The sequence below is a fragment of the Narcine bancroftii genome, chromosome 2 (assembly GCF_036971445.1).
Source record: "Narcine bancroftii isolate sNarBan1 chromosome 2, sNarBan1.hap1, whole genome shotgun sequence".
Classification (NCBI taxonomy): domain Eukaryota; kingdom Metazoa; phylum Chordata; class Chondrichthyes; order Torpediniformes; family Narcinidae; genus Narcine; species Narcine bancroftii.
In genome coordinates this window covers 275,818,160-275,840,751 of record NC_091470.1, presented here as the reverse complement: position 1 = coordinate 275,840,751, position 22,592 = coordinate 275,818,160, and the positions used below count along the sequence as shown (strand labels likewise).

Here is a 22,592-nt window from a genome sequence, read left to right as displayed (position 1 = left end):
ATGTATAGAATTTCAAGGCACCACCTCCTGAGATAATTCTTCCTCCAGTCTTCCTCACAAAAGGATGAGCTGTAACCAAGAGTATATAATTTTGGCAAGATGTTTTACACTTGAAAACAAATCCTTTTTTTTCACAACCAATATTCCATTGGTCTTTACAATTGCTTGCTCTACTTGAGTAATTTGTGTACAAGGTCACCAAGCCACTGCTTTACACCACTTCTGTTATTTCTACCAAAGAGGATGGCCTCGATTCTTTCCACAAAGTCCTCACATTTTTTCATATCCCTCTGAACCCTCTTATACACTCTCAGAATCCACTCTGGCACCCAGCAAGCTTTATTATTCTAATTAACATCGTCAATATAATTGATAAATTGAGGCCTCACCACCACATCATGAAGTACCTGTTTGTAATCAGCATCAGGAGGGATATAAACTCCAGTGAGAATCACTGATAAGAGCTCTCAGGGTAGATGCGCTTTCTTCATGATGAAGTATGGACATTGTCTCAAACCCGCCCATTCTGGTCAGTTTCTTGTCCATTGAACCTTCCTCAGTCTAAACCAGAATATTATTCCTAATCCCTTGTTCTTGTTTTGTGACCACATCGGAATGCCCAAACAAATCATTTCCATTGGTTTTCCTTTGTGCATTTCATGACTTACAACTACAAAGAGGTTTGAATCAATTTGCCAAAATTGATTTTCCTTTCTTAAATCCATGGTGGTTGTTTTGTGTTTTTATTTCAGATTCCCGCATATGCTGGATTTTGCATTTTAATATGAACAGCTTCCATCCACAATATTCAGGGAAAAACAAGCCAAAGAATTCAAAGCAGTCACAAGTGAACTCAAATATGATGGAAATATTTGTCAAAACTTGGCTTTAACTTTTCATTTCATTTCAGCCAACCCTTGGCATTCAAAACCTTTTCCACTTTCTACTAACCCATCCATAAATCTGCCACTGATTTCATTGCCCAAAAGGCTCACATTTTCTAGAATTGTTTGTTATTTTTCCAAGTCTTCTACAATTGACAATTATATTGAATCATGAAGAGCAGGAGAAAAAAAACTCCACAGCACTGAACAGGAGTTTAATCAGACCAAGCAAAAAGCCAACCAGCAAAGGGAGTAACTTTTGAACATTTAACTACATTCTTATCTGACGTGGATTCAGGGCAGATCCAAGCACCTTAAATGTTACCAATGAAACTAGAAAATGCTAGAAATACTCATTCTGGAGATAATAAATGGAGTTAACATTACAGTTTGACAAGTAGGTGGAGGAACTAAACATTAAGTGATTGCTTTGCAGTAGATTGGATTGATGTGTATTCAATTTGAAGAACGCCTCAGAATGCAACTGCTTCAGGTGTTGCCAACGTGCAAAGGCAGAAATGTGTTTTAGGTACTAAAAGGTCTTGGACATTAGCTATGGTAATAGGAAAACAGAACAAGGTGATCTGGAATTGGCCAAAATGGGAAGCTACAAACATGAAGAAAAGGAAGCATTATTTCATGCACGATGATCCACCTTTGGAATGGTTTCCCTGAGAGAAGTAAGAAAGATCAGAATGTAACTCGGATCCCCTTAGTTAAACTGAACCAGTATCGTGGAGAAAACAGTCCACTTTTAGCATTTGGATCTCAGAATGATGGACAAGCTTAGAGGCTATGGATGCTAACTAAATTTAATTTTATGTGAATTGAAATATAGCACATCAAGAGCTAACTTCACTGGGTGCATATGTGAACTTTGCTCATGACGAACTGTAAAAAATTACATTCCTTTGCTGGAGATTAAAATGTTGTCACCTGCTCTGCATTGTAGATATTTAATACATCACATGGCAGAAGCAAGACTTTATCGAAGGGCAACATTAAAAAGCCCAATATAAGGCAGAACAGAAATTAATGCACAATAGTGAGAAATGTTGTAGCACCCAAATATGTACTAGGGAACTAGTGTTTCCATTTTGTTTGTAAATTTGCAGCAGAATATGGGTTAATTTGTCAAACATTCCAAAAATTATTTTGTAAGCTGTTGTCTCCAACCAATAACTACTTGCAACATCATCACTAAAATGCCAGAACAAACTGCATGGATTATGCCACCAAATGGCAACAAACACTCTTAAAGCACTGCATTCGTGCAAGCTCACATGGAATTCTTATGATCCACATCCTCAGAAGACAGGTAAGAATTTGCAACAGTGAAATTATTTCTTCCTGCATTTTTCAGCCGCTCGAGGATGAGGAACCACTGCTGCATGCTCCATTTCGATGGCTAAGGAGCAGGCTAACCACATTTGATAAGAAGCATTTGGACAAACAGATATCCTGGAGCTTTTCAGGTATAGATGAAACAAAAAGTTCTACACATTAGTAAAATATGAATAGTTATTTTCATATAAATGAATCATTGGAGACTTGCCACCGATAAATGGTCTCGACAAGAGCAAACAAATACTTTGTTCCAGTAAACTGATGTTTCACACCAAGGCCTTTGTCCTTTTCTTCCTGTTTGCCATATAATAGAATTGATACAGCAAAGTAAATAGACAGAGGTCATGGAATATATGCTTGCTTTCTACAAGAAGTTATTAGTCCGTTTCCTGGCTCTTTTGCCATAGCCTTGCAAATCATTCCCCTCAAGTATCAAACATGTTCCTCCATTTTTAAAACCAGATCTTATCTAGTTCTGCCATCAAATGCTCCGGCTCAGGAGAGATTGTAGGATCAGGTGGGACCATACTCAAGAATCATCCTGTGTAGATACAAGTCAGCTCAAGAGTAATATTTTGCACGAACATACTCAAGGAGTCGTCCTTAGTACAGTACTTAGTGCTAACTTAGTACAGTTAGCTGAAAGGCAGCTGAAAATAACAAAGCCTGGACAACTCAGTTACATGTCAGATCTTAACTGCCAACAGAGTCAGATAGACCATGTAACACTCTACGATGTTTAAAAGGCCCCAAAGGATTAGATTTCCATCAATACTTGCTGCAGAGAATGAGATCATCGTTCATATTTTACAATACAGAAAGTCAGATGATTATTGAGCACTGCACTTTCTTCTACATGCACTTTAGAAAATTGCGTGCACAAGTATTCATGAGTATGAATATGGTCAAAGGAAATCAGTCATCCAAGAAACACCAATTAAAACAACTATATAGATTGGAAGATGTCATTGCTGCTGAGTAAATTTATATCTGCTTTCTCTTCGAGTAAAAAAATAAGAATGTCATAATGTAAAGAAAGAAAATTAAACTGCCAGAATAGCAGCAGGAGGTTCCACAAATCCTGCCTGGTAAGCAGGTGCATGAAATTTCAACTACTCAATAGCATCCAGCTAAAAGATTGGCAAGACCTCCACCATTCTAAATATTAATTTCCTCCTCCACTAATCATTGCAGTGTATATTATTCATAAAGATTATTCTGAAAACAGCTCTCAAACCTACAATCGCTTCAATGAAAGGGGGCAGGAGCACGAGGTACATGGAAATGCCAACACCTGTACATTTACCATCAACATATACACATACACATTCCTTCATTGCTGTGAAACATGAAAGTCTGCAGACACTGACAATGCAGTAAAAACACAGAAATGCAGAAGGAACAGAACAGGTCTCACAGCATCTGTATGAGGTAAAGATACTGTATAAACAGATGTTTGGACCTGAGCCCTTCAAGTTATAAGTTGAAAGCTGGCAGGTGTCTGAATTAAAAGGCTGGGGAGAAGGAAGGAAAGAGCAAGGGTAGGAATGATGGGGATCTCCCAGTGGCCAATAATTTTAATTCCATATCCCTATGACATGTCTGTCCATGGTCTCAGGCATTGCCAAACCAAGGTCACCTGTAAATTGGAGGAGCAGCATCAAATATTTAGTTGGACTCTCTTCAATCAACTTCTCCAGTTTTCGTTAAGCCACTCCACTCTCTCTCTCCTCCTCATTCCTCCGGATCCTTTCCTCCAGCTCTCCTCTCCATTCAGAGAACGATTCACTCCTCTTATCACTTCCCAGCTTTGTTTCTTGTGCCCTTCCTCCAATATCCACTTATGACCCCTTGCCTGTGCTCCTCTCCCCACCATTTTATTCAGATCTACCTGCATTTTGCTCATACCTTGGCGATGGGCTCAGGCCCAAAATAATGGCTATGTGTCTTAATGTTTCCTATATAAAGAACAATATGTGATTGCTGACTTTCTCCAGCAATTTTGTGTAATCAACAAAAAAAAAACTACTCGAGTTCTTACATTAACATGCAGTGTGCCAATTTCAAGCCATCTTGGTCTAATGTTTTAAACACAAGGGATTTAAGCCAAGTATTAAGCTGGTGAAGCAATGGGAGGTTAGTCTAATAAACAGCTGAGGAACACTGCATTAGATGAAGTTGAAGGACAGAAGTCTAATGTTACAGGAGATAAGCACTATAAAACAAGTGATGTAATGAGGACACATTATTTCTTGTAATATTACCCAAATAATTTAATACTCCAGTTGCTGCAGAACAGATTGACTAACACAGGCAGTATTGTTTTCAAACCCTTTCGCCATATCTGATACACAATCTATACATCAAATAAAGCTTGATCGGCACATAATAAGGCAATGTCACTAGAATTCAAAGCCACATATTTTCCATTAATTTTAAAATCAGTTCTAGATGTGGAAGTATTAAGATGGTCTGCGTAATGGTCGTTCAACTTTTTCCTCATTCATAGTTGTCTGGAAATCAGACCTTTGACTTCTGAATCAAAATAAAATGTTATCCTCAATTTTCTCTCCAACGGGGTGGCACAGTTGGCGCAGTAGTTAACACAACGCTGTTTACAGGGCCAGCGATCGGGACCAAGGTTCAAATCCAACACTGTCTTTAAGGAGTTGGTACGTTCTCCCTGAGTCTGTGTGGGTTATCCCCAGAGATTCCAGTTTCCTCCCACTGTTGGAAACGTAACAGGGTTGTAGGTTAATCGGGTGTAATTGGGCTGTACAGGCTCATGGGCCAAAATGGCCAGTTAGAGTGGTGTATGTCTAAATTTAAAAAAAAAATTAAAAAATTTAATACTAAAAAAAAGTACAAAATCAACCTGAGCATCTCTGAACTTAGTTTTACTCAAATTCAAATACAGAAACTTCTATACGCCATACATACACAAGAAGTTGATAACTCTAGTACAATGGCCTCTTGGTGTTCTCTACTATGTTGATTGCCTAACCAATCTTCCACTCTCCTCAAACCAAGCTTGTCCAGAATTCTGTTGTTTGCATTCCATCCGTACATCACTCAATATTTAGTCCTCCAATGGCTCTTAATCTAGAAACATACCCACTTTTAAATTCTCAACCCCATGAAGTCAGATTCAGATTTATTGTCAGAGAACAAACATGACATACAACCCTGAGATTCTTTTTACTGCAGCCCACGCAGAAGTACAAGAGTCCTTAAATTCATTTCTGATGGAGCTCATTGTTTAGGATTCTGATGGTGGAGGGCAGCATCTCTTCCTACACCTGATGGTAAGAGTCTTGTGGCACCTATACCTCTTTCTTGATGATAGCAGCGGGGATAGAGTATGTGCTAGGTGTCGTGGATCCTTGATGATTGCTGCTGGTCTCTGACAGCAGCATTCCCTGTAGATGTTCTCGATGGTGGGGAGGGTTTTGCCTGTGATGTCCGGTCTGTGTCCACTACCTTTCGCAGGGCTTTACGCTCGGGGAATTGGTGTCCCTATACCAGACGTTGATGCAGCCCAACAACATGTTTTCCACCACACATCTGAAGAAATTTGCTAGGGCTTCTGGTGTCATACCAAACCTCCTGTAATGGAGGATTTAGACCATGCTTTTGCTTTTACAAGTTTAAGTATCAGAAGCCTACTTGGAGAATAATGTATGAAGAAGACATAATCTAATTTACACCATGAGGCTCAGAGATGCAGTTGTCTTTTGTTGGTCACAGACTGTCAGGAGACCTTGAAGATAAGTAAACCATTTATTCAGGGTGATGGGCTATGAGTAAACAATTTTTGGGTAATATAAGCCATGGTCCCGCTGCTGAAGTTTCAGACTCTCTGAGGGGTGGAAACGTCTCTCAACAAGAAGAACTTCTAGAGTCCAACCAACGTCCCGGTTGAGGGAGGTGAAGAAGCTGCGGCGCCCCGACAACCTACTACAAGTGTGCAGTTGTTGCCTCGCTTCGGCAGTTGGGACCAGTCCAGGCGTTGATAAATATAATTGGGAAGGGCTTGCATATTGTAGTTTGAAATCAACTTTAGATTTAGTAATAAAGATTTGTATAAACTGAGGTGCTCTCAGCATGTGTCTCTGTTTTCTTTCGGTAGCTCAAACACTGTGACCAATCTAAAACGAACAAAGTGAGAGGTACAAGTTTACCCAGGATACCTCCACAAACTCCTGAGGAAGTAGAGATGCTGGCATTCTTTCTTCATGACGCCATTAGCTTTGGATCGAGGAAAGATACTCTGAGATAGCGACTCCTAAAACTTTAAATTTGTTCACGCTCTCCACCTCTGATCTCCTAATGGTCACTGGACTGTACACCTCTGGTTTTCCTTTCCTGAAGTTAACAATCATCTCCTTGATTTTGGTGACTTTGATTGCAAGGTTGTTATTGATGAACCATTCAGCTATGTTTTCAATCTCCCTCCTGTCTGCTGACTCATCACCCCTTTTTATACAACCCAGTACTGTGGCATTGTCAGAGAACTTGTAGATGGTGGTGCTGTTGTACTGAGCCACACAATCATAGAAGTGAGTAGAGCAAGGGGCTAAGAACACAGCCTTGTGGTGCTCCAGTATTAATGAAAATTGTGGAGATTTTCTTTCTAATCTTCACTGATTGTGGTCTGGAGGTGAAGAAATTCAGGATCCAATTACATAGTGGGCTTTTGAGTCCAGGTCTTGGAGTTTGCTGATCAATTTTGAGGGGATGATGGTGTTAAATGCCAAACCGTAAGCAATAAAGAGCATCCTGAGGTATGCATCTTTGCTGTCCAGGTACTCCAGGGCTTTGTATAGAGCCAGTGCGATGGCATCTACTGTCGGCCTGCTGATATGACAGATGAATTTGAATGGATCCATGTCACTGCTCAGAGCGGAGCTGATGTGTTTCAATACCAGCCTTCGGATCACTTCATCATGTTGATAGTCATTTAGGCAGGTTACCACATTCTTCCTGGGCACTGGTATGATTGATGCCTGTTTGAAACTGATGGGTCCCTCCCCCTGCTGGAGTGAGATGTTGAAGCTATCCATGGATACAATGATAAGTTGGTCAGCATAGAATTTTAATACTTGCCCAAGTACTTCATCCAGACCAGATGCTTTTCTCGGATTCACTCTCTTGAAGGCAGGCCATACATCATCCTCGGTTGTGGACAGGAGAGGATCATCAGGAGACATGGGGATGCGCAGTGGTGGTTCTTTCTTGTTCTTGTGGTTGAGTTGGGCATATAGACCAGCTCAGCTCCCTTTGTGCTGCTCAAAACATTTTAAAATTCATCTCATAGAGAGACCTTGGGTGGCAAATATAAAACTCACTGAAAGCGGTGACATAGCTGAACGGGGGAGTGAAGAAGGCACTTGGTGTGCTTGGCTTGTACACGGAGGCATTTAGGATTAAGAGTTGGGACACCATGTTGCAAATGTACAAAACACTGGTCAGGCCGTACTTGGATTACATATGAAGGATGTGGCAGCAATGGAGAGAGTGATGAAGAGATTCACCAGAATACTGTCTGGAATGGAAGGCTGTAGTTACAAGGGCAGTTTGGATAGGTTGAGTTTATTCTTACTAGAATATAAAAAGCTGAGGGGTGACCATAGAAGATTACAGCACAGAAAACAGGCTTTTCTGCCCTTCTAGTCTGTCCAAAACTATTATTCTGCCTTGTTCTACTAAATATCAAGCTTATGAACCTTCCTGATTAACCTACAATGTGGGACCTTGTCAAAGGCCTTACTAAAGTCCATGTACACATAGTTTAATGATCTTAGATGTTTACTAAATTACAAGAGGCACAGATACAACAGATACTCTAAATCTTTTTTGCAAGGCAGCGAGTCAGATACCGATAAGATGCAGGCAAATGGGATTAGTTTGGATGGGCAATATGGTCAGCATGGACAGGTTTATCTGGCAGTACTAAGCTGGATTTATGAAGACTGAAGATCCCAAAAGGTAGGAAAAAAAAAAGGTAGAAAGACTGACAAGAAGTAAAATGCTTCCTAATTTAGGGTCATAAAAAACAGGTATATACAAATTTTTAAATAAGTACTCACTTGCTGAATAACCTTCACTAAATCTTTTAGGACCTGTCTACGTTTTCGGACATCCTTGTTGGTGATCACTGCTGTGGTAAGGTAGCGAAGAATGTGTGGACACATTGTCTGAATGGCATTTAGATATCTAGATAGCAAAGAGACAAAGACAAGTCAGCCTAGGAGATCTTCTGCTTTAAATACACAAAGAACACAGCAAGAAATAACCTTTTTTTGTATGACAATGCCAACCACTAACAGTTCTGAGTCTTTAACAAATGTTCCATTGTTATGATATTCATATCTGGATGTCATCTATAAGTAAAAATCAGGACAAAAACCTCAATACTGAACAGCTATATAGCGAGGTTGTTTCAACTTCCTTTTCTCTTTCAAGGAGAGAAATATAAAATGACTATGAGCAGTTTAATAAGAGCAATCAGAAAAGTGCCCTGTTCATCTGAAAATGTTGTTCAAATCTTGTTCCCAATCGTTCGATCCCAGCCACAGGAACTGAATTTAAATACAATAAATTATTATAAATACATGATGTTAATCTACCATGAAAATAAAACCATCAATTAAAAAACAAATCAAGAACATTAGTGTTGGAAATTCACAGAAAATCCAAAACCTTAGACTGAACAAAATGTCTAATTTGTAAATATCTGAAAAAGTGTGAGTTGGAAAGATTACACTGAGCTGATAATTTTTCGAAAGAGCCAAAATTATCTCAAATAAAGAGATCATTAAAACTTTGAATACCTATTCTATACCATTTCTTAAAACCTGCGACCAATGAAGACCGTTGAAAAAGAGGGTTATCTATAATGGGACTAGCCAGTGAAATTCTGAAGAATTTCCTAAATTGAGCCCAACTTCTCAACCTATTTCTCATTAACAGATTACATGTTAATTTGGAAAAGGAAAATTGTAAAAAAAAAATCCTAAAATCGCCAACATAGAAGTTTTTTTTGAGAATTTCAATTCATTTCCACCCAAGGGGAAATTCATCGACTTATCCAAATGTAATATTAAAAGTAAATTACAAATGTTATTATATGTATATTTTACATATGCTCTACTCTCATTTTGTGCAAGACACTACTTATCACAATTTAAGGTGGCACCCTGAACTCATATGTCCAAACATAAATAATCTTATTTTTATAAAAATATTGATCCATTATGTGAGAAATGTAAAATTTTTTAAGTTTCTCTGATCCATATGTTTTGGGAGTGCCCAAATTTAGAGAGACTCCGGAAAAACATTTTCCAAAATTTTTCAATAATTCTTAAGATAAATTTGGAATCTTGCCTGTTAATTGCTTTGTTTGGTTTTTCCTTGTGATTCAGATAAACTTGTATTGGCATCTCAGAAAAAGGTTTTAGCCTTTACTACATTGAAAGCCAGACAAGCATTTTATTGAAATGGAAAGTTGATTCATCCCCTACTCTTTCACAGTGGTCATACCTGAATGACATAATGTCCTATTTAAGTTTAGAGAAAATTAGATGTAATATTTAAGATAGAAAGTTTCAATTTATGAAATTGTGGGGCCCATTCTTAGAATTTTTTTTATAATTGGAAGAATTAACAATTATTGTATATTCCAGTTCTCCAGGAGTCATCAGTAGTTCCACATTATTGATTTTTTTTTAAATTTATACAGTGACCTCGATTAGTGGGAGGGGATGGATTAAATTTAGTTTTAAGCTTTTTTTTTCTTTTTTACGTTATTTTATACAGGTACACAATCATTTATCCGGAACCCTTGGGGACAGTGTGTACTAAATTTCGAATTTTTCCAGATTTCAGAAAACCAGATTTTAAGCCCACCCAAATTGTGCTGCCATATCCACCCCCCCCCTTCCAGTCCCTACTGCCATCTCTCCACCCCCCCCCGCTCTCTCAAACTTGCATCGCCGGTCTCTCCCCTCACCCGCCTGACTTGCGCTACCAGTCTCCCCACTCACTCGCCCGACTCACGCTGCCGGTCTCCCCCCCCTTCGCCCACCTGACTCGCGCTGCTGGTTCCCCCCCCCCCCACCCGCTTGGCTCGCGCTGCCGGTCTTTCCTCCTTGCCCGCCCAACTCGCGCTGCCTTCTCTCTCCCACTTGCCAGATTTTGGAGCTTTCCGGATTTTAGATATCTGGATAAAGGATTGTGTACCTGTACATCATTTCAACAAATGGGTATAAATCAAAAATTTTTGAGGTATTATAAGCAATTATTAATGTAGTTTTATCCACTCATTGGCCTTTTGTTTTTTGTGCTTGCTTATTTGTATACAAATGAATTATTGTGTAATTGTCAATTATGTATTTATGTTTATCTGTTAAACTCAATAAAAATATTTTAAAAGAGATGTGCTCTCAAAATTAAAATGCAGAATAATGGCAAAAATCAGAGCTAGACCACAGAATACTTTTGCATCAAATGGCATTAGTATGCTCATTTCCATAACACAGCTGCATGAAATGGGATCAATTTCTTCCTAAAACTCAAACTTCTGTCAATAATCCAAGAATAATATTTTAGCTTTTAGCCTATCTTTCTGTGACAAGAGTATTTTAAAATCATCAACGAGAGAAGAAGCTGAAGCAATGCGCATATATTAACAAAGAATTGTGTCAAACTCAAGTTCAGCAATTATATTAAAAACTCTGCAGTATTAAGCAGATTTGGACAGAGCAGCTTAAATATAAAACTCAATACCTTATATAGTCTGATTCTGACTCAATCATTCTAATATTTTGCTGGAACTGTTAAAATTCACCCTTTGGATGATGGATACAGTGCCATGCATTCGGGATTACAATGGCTAAGTGGAAAATACTCAAGCACAACACATTCCTGTTTAAGATAATGCCAATAATGTTCTGATAACCAGAAGGGTATCTAAAAACTGTTATTTTCATGTCTTTAAATAAGTGAATTTCACAACACTGGGATTATGACATTTCATCGAGGCCATATCTGAACATTTGCACCCAATCTTTTCACCATCTCTCCACCATCTAAACTTACCAATTTTCCTCCTGAGTTACTAGAGTGTTCCCAAACTCATTTTGAAAGTTATGTTATAATATCAAGTTCAAATTTTTCATCATTCAATTGTACAAATACAACCCAATGAAAGTATTCTCCAGTCCTCAGGGCAAAAACATGCAAATATACATACAGACATAATACACAGACAAATGAAGCACATGCAGTATGTATATTCACATATAAAAATAAATAAATAGTAGAGTCTCAGAGGGTTTTGTATGAGTAGTTCATGAGTCGTTCAGTAGTCTCACTGCCCATGGTAAGAACCTGTTTCTCTGCCTGGTAGTTCTGGCTCTGATACTCCTGTACCTCTTGTCTGATTGGACTAGATGCTGCATGCGGGTGAAAGGGGCCCTCAATTATGTTGTGAGCCATCTTTGAACAACAATTCTGATAGAGCACATTGATTGGGTGGGGGGGGGGGAAAGAGGAGTGGTGGGGAGTGAGACCCCAATAATAATTTCTTTTTTTTAAATTTTTTTATTTTTTATACAATAAACTATATTGATCAAAATACATACAGACCTTTTTCTCTTGAATATATAGTGTCATTTTCTCCCCTTTTTCCCCCCTCCCTTCCCTCCCTCCCTCCCTCTCCCCCTTCCCATTTATTCAAAGTTCAATCTAAGATATATTAAATCCGTTAAACAATGTTGTCACTTAATAAAATAAACAATAAATTTTTATCTTTTACTTTTATATACTGAGTCAGTTCATTTTGTTGTCTTCTTCTGTCATTTTAGGTGGTGGAGGTTCATTGTAGGATTTCTCTATTGTATTTCATGTATGGTTCCCATATTTGTTCGAATATTGTGATGTTATTTCTTAAATTATATGTTATTTTTTCTAATGGAATACATTTATTTATTTCTATGTACCATTGTTGTATTCTCAAGTTGTCTTCTAATTTCCAGGTTGACATAATACATTTTTTTGCTACAGCTAGGGCTATCATAATAAATCTTTTCTGTGCTCCATCCAAATCGAGTCCAAATTGTTTATTTCTTATATTAATAGGAGGAAGATCTCTGGGTTTTTTTGGTATATTGCTTTTTGTGATTTTATTTAATATCTGGTTTAGATCTTCCCAAAATTTTTCCACTTTCTCACATGTCCAAATTGCATGTATTGTTGTTCCCGTTTCCTTTTTACAGCGAAAACATCTGTCTGATACTGTTGGGTCCCATTTATTTAACTTTTGGGGTGTGATGTATAGCCTGTGTATAACCAATTATATTGTATCATGCGTAATCTCGTGCTTATTGTATTTCTCATGGTTCCGGAGCATAGCTTTCCCATGTTTCATTCTTTATCTTTATGTTTAGATCTTGTTCCCATTTTTGTTTAGGTTTACAGTTTGTTTCCTTGTTCTCCTTTTCTTGCAGTTTGATGTACATGTTTGTTATAAATTTTTTAATTATCATTGTGTCTGTAATCACATATTCAAAATTGCTTCCTTCTGGTAACCTCAGACTGTTTCCCAATTTGTCCTTCAAGTACGTTTTCAGTTGGTATGCAAAGTTATATTATATTTGTCCTTCATTTGTTCAAAAGATAATAATTTATTTCCCGAAAAACAATTTTCTATTCTTTTGATCCCTTTTCTCTCCCATTCTCTGAAGGAAAGGATATTTATTGTGAAAGGGATTAGTTGATTTTGTGTCAATATTAATTTTGGTAGTTGATAATTTATTTTATTCCTTTCTACGTGAATCTTCTTCCAAATGTTGAGCAGATGGTGTAATACTGGTGAATTCCTACGTTGCACCAATTTTTCACCCAATTTTTCAATGCTCAGGTATCCTCTCCCCTATTTTATCTAGCTTTAATCTGGTCCAATCTGGTTTTTCCCTTGTTTGATTAAAAATCTGATAGGTATCTTAATTGTGCTGCTCTATAATAATTCTTAAAGTTTGGTAGTTGTAAACCTCCTTGTTTGTAACATTGTGTTAATTTACCTAGTGCTATCCTCGGTTTTCCCCACTTCCATAGGAATTTCCTTATTATTTTCTTTAGCTCCTTGAAGAATTTCTCTGTTAGGTGAATTGGTAATGATTGAAATAGGTATTGTATCCTTGGGAAGATGTTCATTTTAATACAGTTTATCCTTCCTATCAGTGTTAGTGGTAAGTCTTTCCAGTGCTCTAAGTCGTCTTGTAATTTTTTCATTAATGGCTGATAATTTAGTTTATATAGATGGCAAAGATTATTATTTAGTTGTATACCTAGGTATCGAATTGCTTGTGTTTGCCATCTAAATGGTGATTTTGTGAAATCTGCATTATTCATTGCCATTGCTTCACTTTTATTTGCATTGATCTTGTACCCCGATACTTCTCCATATTCCTTCAATTTCTTATGTAATTCTTTTATTGATATTTCTGGTTCTGTTAAGTATATTATAACGTCATCTGCAAATAGACTGATTTTATATTCCTTCTCTTTTATTTTTATCCCTCGTATTTTATTTTCTGTTCTTATCAGTTCTGCTAGTGGTTCTATAGCTAACGCGAACAGTGAGGGAGATAGTGGACATCCCTGCCTTGTTGATCTGCTTAATTTAAATTGGTTTGATATATATCCATTTACTGTCACTTTCGCCAATGGTCCCTTATATAATGCTTTAATCCAATTAATATATTTCTCTGGTAGGTTGAATTTTTGTAGTATTTTGAATAAATAATTCCATTCTACTCTGTCAAAGGCCTTCTCTGCGTCTAAAGCAACCGCTACTGTTGAATTTTGTTTCCTTGTACTGCATGGATTAAGTTAATGAATTTACAGATATTGTCCGTTGTTTGTCTTTTTTTTAATAAATCCAGTTTGGTCTAGTTTTACTATTTTTGGTACACAGTCGGCCAATCTGTTTACTAATAATTTAGCTATTATCTTATAATCTGTGTTAAGTAGAGATATTGGTCTATACGATGCTGGTGTTAGTGGATCTTTCCCCGTCTTTGGTATTACTGTAATTATTGCTGTTTTGCATGAATCTGGTATGTTTTGTGTTTTTTCAATCTGGTTCATTACTTCCAGGAGAGGAGGAATTAATAAGTCTTTGAATGTTTTATAGAATTCTATTGGGAGTCCATCCTCTCCTGGTGTTTTATTGTTCGGTAGTTTTTTTTAATATCTCCTGTATTTCTTCTATTTCAAATGGTTTTATTAATTTATTTTGCTCCTCTGTTTGTAATTTCGGTAGTTAAATTTTAGTTAGAAATTCATCTGTTTTGTCTTCTTTCCCTTCGTTTTCAGTTTGATATAATTGTTCGTAGAATTCCCTGAAGTTTTCGTTGATCTCCGTTGGGTTATATGTAATTTGTTTGTCCTTTTTCCTTGATGCCAATACCGTTCTTTTAGTTTGTTCTGTCTTAAGCTGCCACGCTAGTATTTTGTGCGTTTTTTCTCCTAGCTCATAATATTTCTGTTTTGTCTTCATTATGTTCTTCTCCACCTTATATGTTTGTAGTGTTTCATATTTTATTTTCTTGTCTGTCAATTCTCTTCTTTTAGTTGTATCTTCCTTTATTGCTAATTCTTTTTCTGTATTTGTTATTTCCCTTTCCAACTGTTCTATTTCTCGATTGTAGTCCTTCTTCATCTTAGTTACATAACTTATTATCTGTCCTCTGATGAATGCTTTCATTGCATCCCATAGTATAAATTTATTTTTCACTGATTCCGTATTTATTTCAAAGTACATTTTAATTTGTCGCTCAATTAATTCTCTAAAATCCTGTCTTTTAAGTAGCATGGAGTTTATTCTCTATCTATACATTCTTGGTGGGATGTCCTCTAGCTCTATTGCCAATAACAGGGGTGAGTGATCTGATAACAATCTAGCTTTATGTTCCGTTTTCTTAACTCTTCCTTGAATGTGGGCTGATAACAGGAATAGGTCTATCCTTGAGTATGTTTTATGTCTATCTGAATAATATGAATATTCCTTTTCCTTTGGGTGTTGTTTCCTCCTTATATCCAAAAGTTGCATTTCCTGCATCGATTTAATTATAAATTTGATTACTTTGTTCTTTCTGTTAGTCTTTTTTCCAGTTTTATCCATACTTGAGTCCAAATTAAGGTTAAAATCCCCTCCTATTAGTATATTCCCTTGCGTATCTGCAATCTTCAAAAAGATATCTTGCATAAATTTTTGATCTTCTTCATTAGGTGCGTATACATTGAGTAAATTCCAAAATTCTGAATATATCTGACATTTTATCATTACATATCTCCCTGCTGGATCTATTATCTCCTCAATCAGACAAGAGGTACAGGAGTATCAGAGCCAGAACTACCATGCAGTTCAGCAGTCACGCAGCGTCATAGGAGGTAAAGATATATTAACAATGTTTCGGGCCTGAGTCCTTCGTCAAGACGTGTGTCCAGATTAGGTCACTTCTTTAGTGGCCTCCAAGGAACTTGGTGCTTTCTTCTCTTACAACTGCCAAGCTATTAACGGGTAGTGGAGGGTGGTTGCCCCTGGTCCTCCTGAAATTCACAATCATCTCCTTTGTATTGTCATTCCTGCACCATTTCACTTGATTTTTCACCTCTTCTCTATCGTACAATTACTCGCTGTTGCTGATGAGGTCATGTCATCTGCAAACTTGATGACTCTATTGGAGCTGCATCTGGCTTTGGGAGTCGTGGCTCACACAGTTTTGAGGTGCCCCAGTGCTCAGCATCAATGTGCAACATTTTGCTGCTGACCTGGACGGACTGTGACCTTTCTGTTAAGAAGTCCAGAATCCAGTTGGAGAGGTGTGTTGAGTCCCAGCAATGACAGCTTCTCCTCAGCCTCTAGAGAATAATTGTACTGAACACTGAATATTAATGACAATATACAAATGGAAGTTAATTCACGAACTGGAACTCCTGTGCTTTCTTTATGGTGGCATAGAATGGCATTCAGGGTGCTCACTTTTTATCATGACTGGAAACCATGTGACTGCACATAAACAGTCACACTGTGGGGCTTTGAGGTCAGAACAATGTCACTTTAGTGGCAATTGAAGATTTAGCATTTGTTAAAACAAAAGTTTCTAGTTATCTAGTAAGTATGGCACCAAATTTGCATTCAACTGTGAGCTATATCACATTATATAAACCTCAAACTTTATCTACAGAGACATGAATATTGTAATCAAAATGGTGCAGCTATTACATCTATATCTAGTGTTGTATTGCAGTGAGTGAACTGTTTATAAAACCTCAAAGCACTTAAGTGAAGAGTTTGCAGGTGTTTGAGCTGAGTCTTTAGCCAAATGTGATACAGTATTTAGCTAGTGTGGTAATTTATCAAAAGTTCAGTAACTGTCAACCATAGACAATTCACTGCCACAAAGTATCTAAGCAGTCAATTTTACTAAGCATTTTTTAATTTTTAAGCATTGTTTAATTATGGATATTATTTCACCTCAAATTATCAAAGCTCTCAATATCCAACTTCAAATATACTTCAGCAGAGAGGCAAAATTTGCACTAGGTAATGATACAACTGTAGTATCTCCATATAGTCTGCTTTCCCTGCTATTTCAGATCCTTAATTGGTCAAGGACCCCTAATCACATTACACAATCTACCTTATCTCAACAGGCTTATAAGGAGGAGTTTACATTTAGCTCAATGTCATCGTTGTTCCATGTTTAATCTCAACACACATGAACTATATTATTTATATGATTAATTCCAAGGATGATGAATCTCAGTACATGGATGATCTAGAAAAATTAGGTTTGTTCTCCTCATTGCTGACAAGAAACGAGCAGATTTCAGATATTTAAAATAAGTAATCTCCAACCATCTGTTTCTTGCAGAAAATGAAAATCAAAAGAAAACTGCAGATGCTGGAAATCCAAAGCAAATACTCTCAACCTTTTTACCCCACTCGCATACCACTTTAAGCAATCCCTTACTAATAACAGAGGAAAGAAAAAGTTTGAAAACCATTGCTCTAAACCTTTCCCATCCACATTTCTGCTTATTTTATTTTAAATGGTGTACATAAACCACTCATTTGGCAGCTCATTCCATTTACCCATGTCCTCAGGTCTCCTTTGATTCTTTCCTCTAGCATGTTAAATCTGTGCCCTGTAGTGCTAGACTCCTCTATCCTGCATAAATACCATCAACCTCATTTATGCCCTGCCATAATTTCATAAACCTTAGTAAGGTCATCCCTTGGCTCTTTTGTTCCAAAAAAAAACAGCTAAAAATATCCAATCTCTTCTTATAACACAAGCCCCCCAGTCCAGGCAATATCCTTGTGAGACTTTTCTTCACCTTCTCAAGCTGAACCACAATCTTCCTATAGCCAGGAAATCACACAACATTCCAAATGCAAACAATGTTTTGTACAACTGTAACATGGTATCCCAACTGGTGCTTGGGCCAATGAAGACAAGAGTGTCAAACAAACTCTTCACATTACCCAAGTTTCCACTTCCAGGGAATTTTGTACTTGTAGCCCAAGATCTTGCTGTTCAATAACCCTCCCCATGAAGCCTTCCTTTCTCCTTGCATGTCCTGGCCTGGTTTAATTTCCCAAAATGGATCACTACACACTTGTCTAAATTTGATTTACCCACTTGATCTACAGTGTATCCTGTTACAACATTAGCAAACCTTCTTCAATGACCACTAAATTAGTCATTAGTAATGATGCCACCTCTATTCTCTTCCAGATCATAATATATATATATATATGTACACACATATATAAAAGCAAATGGGTTACCAGCAACAGTTACGTTTTTGGTTATACCTGCTCATCCACTTGTTTTGATCACTTACATCTTTTGCGACTTCTCAGGCTTGAAACTGCAACAACTTAACAGAATATACCTCTGATTTTTTTGGAATGGTAATCTTCCTTGCTCTTTCTCCATATTCCTACATTTTTCCTTTCCATTAATTCCATCTTCAAAATTATCAATAAAGCCTGTCATGCAAATTGCACCCACCACACTAGTGAGGCAATGACTTCAAAACCTTAACTATATTGAAAGAGAATATATTTTGTCACACCTGTTGCAGTAAGGTAGGGTTGTACAATGTGAATATTGTTCTTGACCTATCAAAGGACGAAATTGCATCTGGGTCTTTTGCTACACAACTTTAAATTGGGGATATTTTGTCCCTTAAGGGTTGGAAGCAAAATCAATCATTTTTAATCTTAGCCATTAGGGCTAGTCTTAAATCCAATAAATCAATATAAATACGTGATATCAATCTGTTGTGAACAAATTGTACATCAAAAAGCATATCAAGAATATTTCAGTCTGCTATTTGAGGAAAAGTGTTTAATTTAGACTGAACAAAATTCCTAACTTGCAAATATCTAAAAAAAATTCTATCAGAGAGCTTATGTGTTACTGACAATTGTTTAAAAGAAGCAGTTATTTTGAATAAATAAATATTTAAAATTTTTAATACCAAATCTGTACCATTCCTTAAAGCCTTTTCACACTGCACTGTAAAATGGAGAATCCTGGAAATTTTCACAGGAACCCTCCTGTAAACGTGTGGTGTGAAAAGGTCGGCCCTTGAATTTTAAATGGGTTCGTGACCTACCTTGTAATTTTCCCAGACCACCCATTCACTGCGGTGTGAAGAGCCAAATGGCCAAGCAGGGAAGCCTTGTGACATCAGTGTTTGTGTGCTGTATCATGTAGGCGATTAAAATTAAAAGATAATTATCGCCTGACAACAGCGGGCCACTTCAACACGTCACAACAGCACCACAATGCGGGATGAATAGCCATCCTCGTTAACTATAATCCCTCGCACAACTGGATTCCCAGAGCAGTTCCATCTGTGTGAGGGATTATGGGAAACTAAGTCAGCCACTCATCCCACATTGTGCTGCCAATGCTACATGCCGAAGCGCAGGGTGGGAGGGAGGTCGATGGGCAGCTGGGGAGGGGGAAAGGGGGAGCGGGGAGTGGGTGGGCAAGCAACCGATGGACGGATGGGGGGAGTGAACTTGCATAATGTGTCATCAATTGGGGGAAGGACCCCTCCAAAATTGTCAGGGAGGGCAAATTCCCTGGAATTTGGACTGTGGTGTGAAAGGCCCAGGAGGTCCTAAATTCCTGGGAATTTCACCAGGACAAAGTAGGTTCACTGCTACCCTGTGGTATGAAAATGGTTATAATAGGGCTAGTCAGAGAAAAATTATTATAACCAGCTCTTCTTGCAACCTTTCCAGTAAGTCTTGCATTCTGATAATCCTCTTGCTCTTCCACCCATGCCTGCACAGCCTCCTCTTGAATGTATCAAGCTACTCATCTCCACCATTCATTGAAGTAGCAAGCTTCCATCTGAATTCCCCAATTGATTCATGGGTGACAGCCCTACATCAATGCCCTCCAGTTTTGTTCTTCTATCCAAGCATTTAAATTTTTGAAATTTTTTAGTACTCACTCATCTTCCTCTTTGCAAGATCTTTCTTTTACTAAAAGTGGTAACTTTTTGATTAGCCTCCAGTATGGCTACATCAGTGGTTCTCAACCTTTTTCTTTCCACTCACATACCACTAAGTAATCCCTATGCCATCAGTGCTCTGTGATTAGTAAGGGATTACTTAAAGTGGTACGTGAGTGGTGAGAGTCACTGCTCTAGATCCAATTGTACCTGAAATATTTTGCTTGAAAAAAATTGTCATTGGCCCATTTTCTTTGGAGTTATGAAACTGAGCACATAACAAGTCAATTAGGTACAATTAAAACAGTGGTTTTCAAATTTTTCCTTCTACTCACATACCACCTTAAGCAATCCCTTACTAATCACAGAGCACCTATGGCATAGATAATATTTAAAGTGGTATGTGAGTAGAAAGAAAAAGGTTGAGAACTACTGGTCTACATCCTTATTGTAATATGAAGTCCAGATTATAGGAAACTAACAATACAGAAGTATTCACTCATCAGAAGTAGATGTCAAAAATTAACAACATCCAGGAAGGTATGAAAACTTTGCACACTTCTCTCAAACATACATTTCTAATGAATGGAGCAAGTGCAGCTTCACAAACTTAGCTTTTCAAATTAAGCAGCAATGCACATCAAGGAATCCAACAAACTGTCAAACATAGTCTGCTTTTCGTCTAAAATAAATTAAATTAACTTGGTCACCGGTATTATGTTACATTGACAATAACTCAATGAGCAACTTCTACAGAACCTCAGAAATCGTGCAGCAATAACATGCACTTATACAAACACCTTCAACAGAGAGAGCCAACCCAAGGTGCAATGTTGTGATTCTTACTAACAATTCACTCAAGGCCAAAGCCTTCTGAGTCAACCAACCTTGTTTTTCTAAAGGTGCCTCAAAAAAGTTACAATATGAAAAGACAGGAAAGTATGACAAATGCAACAGCCCTTGAATACCCACAAGCATTTTCAGAAGGCACTGGCTGAAGGAGAATGATTTGCTCAGTCACCAACTAAAAAGAAAGCTGGAAATAACAATATTGCAAAAATGGGGCAGCATGGTTAATGCAAAGCCGTTACAGCACCAGTTGGTTTTCGTGCAGTTGGATAATCATGTTGAGGAACTTTGGGGGACATCCGATGCGCTCTAGTATTTGCCAAAGCCCTTTCCTGCTCACGGTGTCGAAGGCTTTGGTGAGGTCAACAAAGGTGATGTAGAGTCCTTTGTTTTGTTCTCTGCACTTTTCTTGGAGCTGTCTGAGGGCAAAGACCATGTCAGTAGTTCCTCTGTTTGCGCGAAAGCCGCACTGTGATTCTGGGAGAATATTCTCGGCGACACTAGGTATTATTCTATTTAGTAGAATCACGTCTCCAGAATGGAGGACCATCGCCTTCCCAAGATCGTATTATATGGCGAGCTCTCCACTGGCCACCGTGACAGAGGTGCACCAAAGAAAAGGTACAAGGACTGCCTAAAGAAATCTCTTGGTGCCTGCCACATTGACCACCACCAGTGGGCTGATAACGCCTCAAACCGTGCATCTTGGCGCCTCACAGTTTGGCGGGCAGCAACCTCCTTTGAAGAAGACCGCAGAGCCCACCTCACTGACAAAAGGCAAAGGAGGAAAAACCCAACACCCAACCCCAACCAACCAATTTTCCCTTGCAACCGCTGCAATCGTGTCTGCCTGTCCCGCATCGGACTTGTCAGCCACAAACGAGCCTGCAGCTGACGTGGACTTTTTTACCCCCTCCATAAATCTTCGTCCGCGAAGCCAAGCCAAAGAAAGACAGCACCAGTGATTCAAGTTCAAATCCAGCACCATTTGTGAGGAACTTGTACATCCTTCCTGTGTCTGCACAAGTTTCCTCTGGGTGCTCCAGCTTTTACCCACCCTGCAAAACGTACAAGGGTTGTAGATTAATTGGGTATTTGGGCAACAGCGGCTCAAGGGCTAGAAGGCCCTCTTACCCTGCTCCATGTCTAAATTTAAATTTTATAATCTTTTTGGAATATAAAATCAGGAGGGGCCTGATTAACGTGATTGTTCACAGTCTTACCCTACCCAGGGTGGACGTGATGATCAGTGATGGTGTGTGAGATGTTTGATGTTTCAGAGTGGAGTCCTGTTTGAGGGGGAAATAAGACGTGTCTGACAGATATCATCTGGTCTCAACAAGGTAGAAGTCAGTCCGCCCTTGTCTGCAGGTTTGAGATAGGTTGGGATTGGTGCAGAAAGAATGAAGATCAGTGTTCCAAGATGGTGAGATTAGAAAAAGTGAGGGAAGGTGAAGGTGAGTTGGAAATAAAAAGATCCAGAGAAAGCAGAAGGCCAGAATGGGGTATCCAAGGAAAGGAAGAAGGGTTAAGGAGGGAGAAAGGGTCTTCAGTGGAGGGTGGAGAATCCAAGTTGAAGAAGTAGGCATGGAGATTATGGAATAAGTTTTTGGCATTGTGGCATGCGCAGAACTCGTTGAGGTGTGGGCAGCAAGGTCAGAGCATTATATCACCGAGAGGGTAAATCAGAAGTGAAAGTCAATAATAAGGAATAAGTAATAAGGACCTAGCAGGGGATAGAGCAGGGGTCAGTGGGATGGAGGAGGTCAGCGAGAATCGGCAGATGATTGAAAGTTGAGGGTAAAGAGGGTCTGAAGGAGAAGGTGGGAGGTCAGAGTGGAGAGGTGGAGAGTTGTTGTCAGAAGGGATTTGGGAGAGATGAGAGGGTCAGCAGGGCAGATGGTTTGGGAAGGGGGGGGGAACTCAAAGGAATAGATGAGTGGTTAAGAGCCAGAAGAGGTG

At 38.4% G+C, this 22,592-nt stretch overlaps 1 protein-coding gene across 1 annotated transcript in view; it reads right to left on the bottom strand.

Moving 5' to 3' along the window:
• Positions 1-22,592, bottom strand: part of LOC138755282 (eukaryotic translation initiation factor 3 subunit E-A) — a 155,366-nt gene that overhangs the window by 63,702 nt on the left and 69,072 nt on the right. The window contains exon 8 of the mRNA XM_069920988.1: positions 8,321-8,447. Coding sequence (XP_069777089.1) covers positions 8,321-8,447 — 127 coding nt within the window. The remainder of the gene's footprint in view (positions 1-8,320; positions 8,448-22,592) is intronic.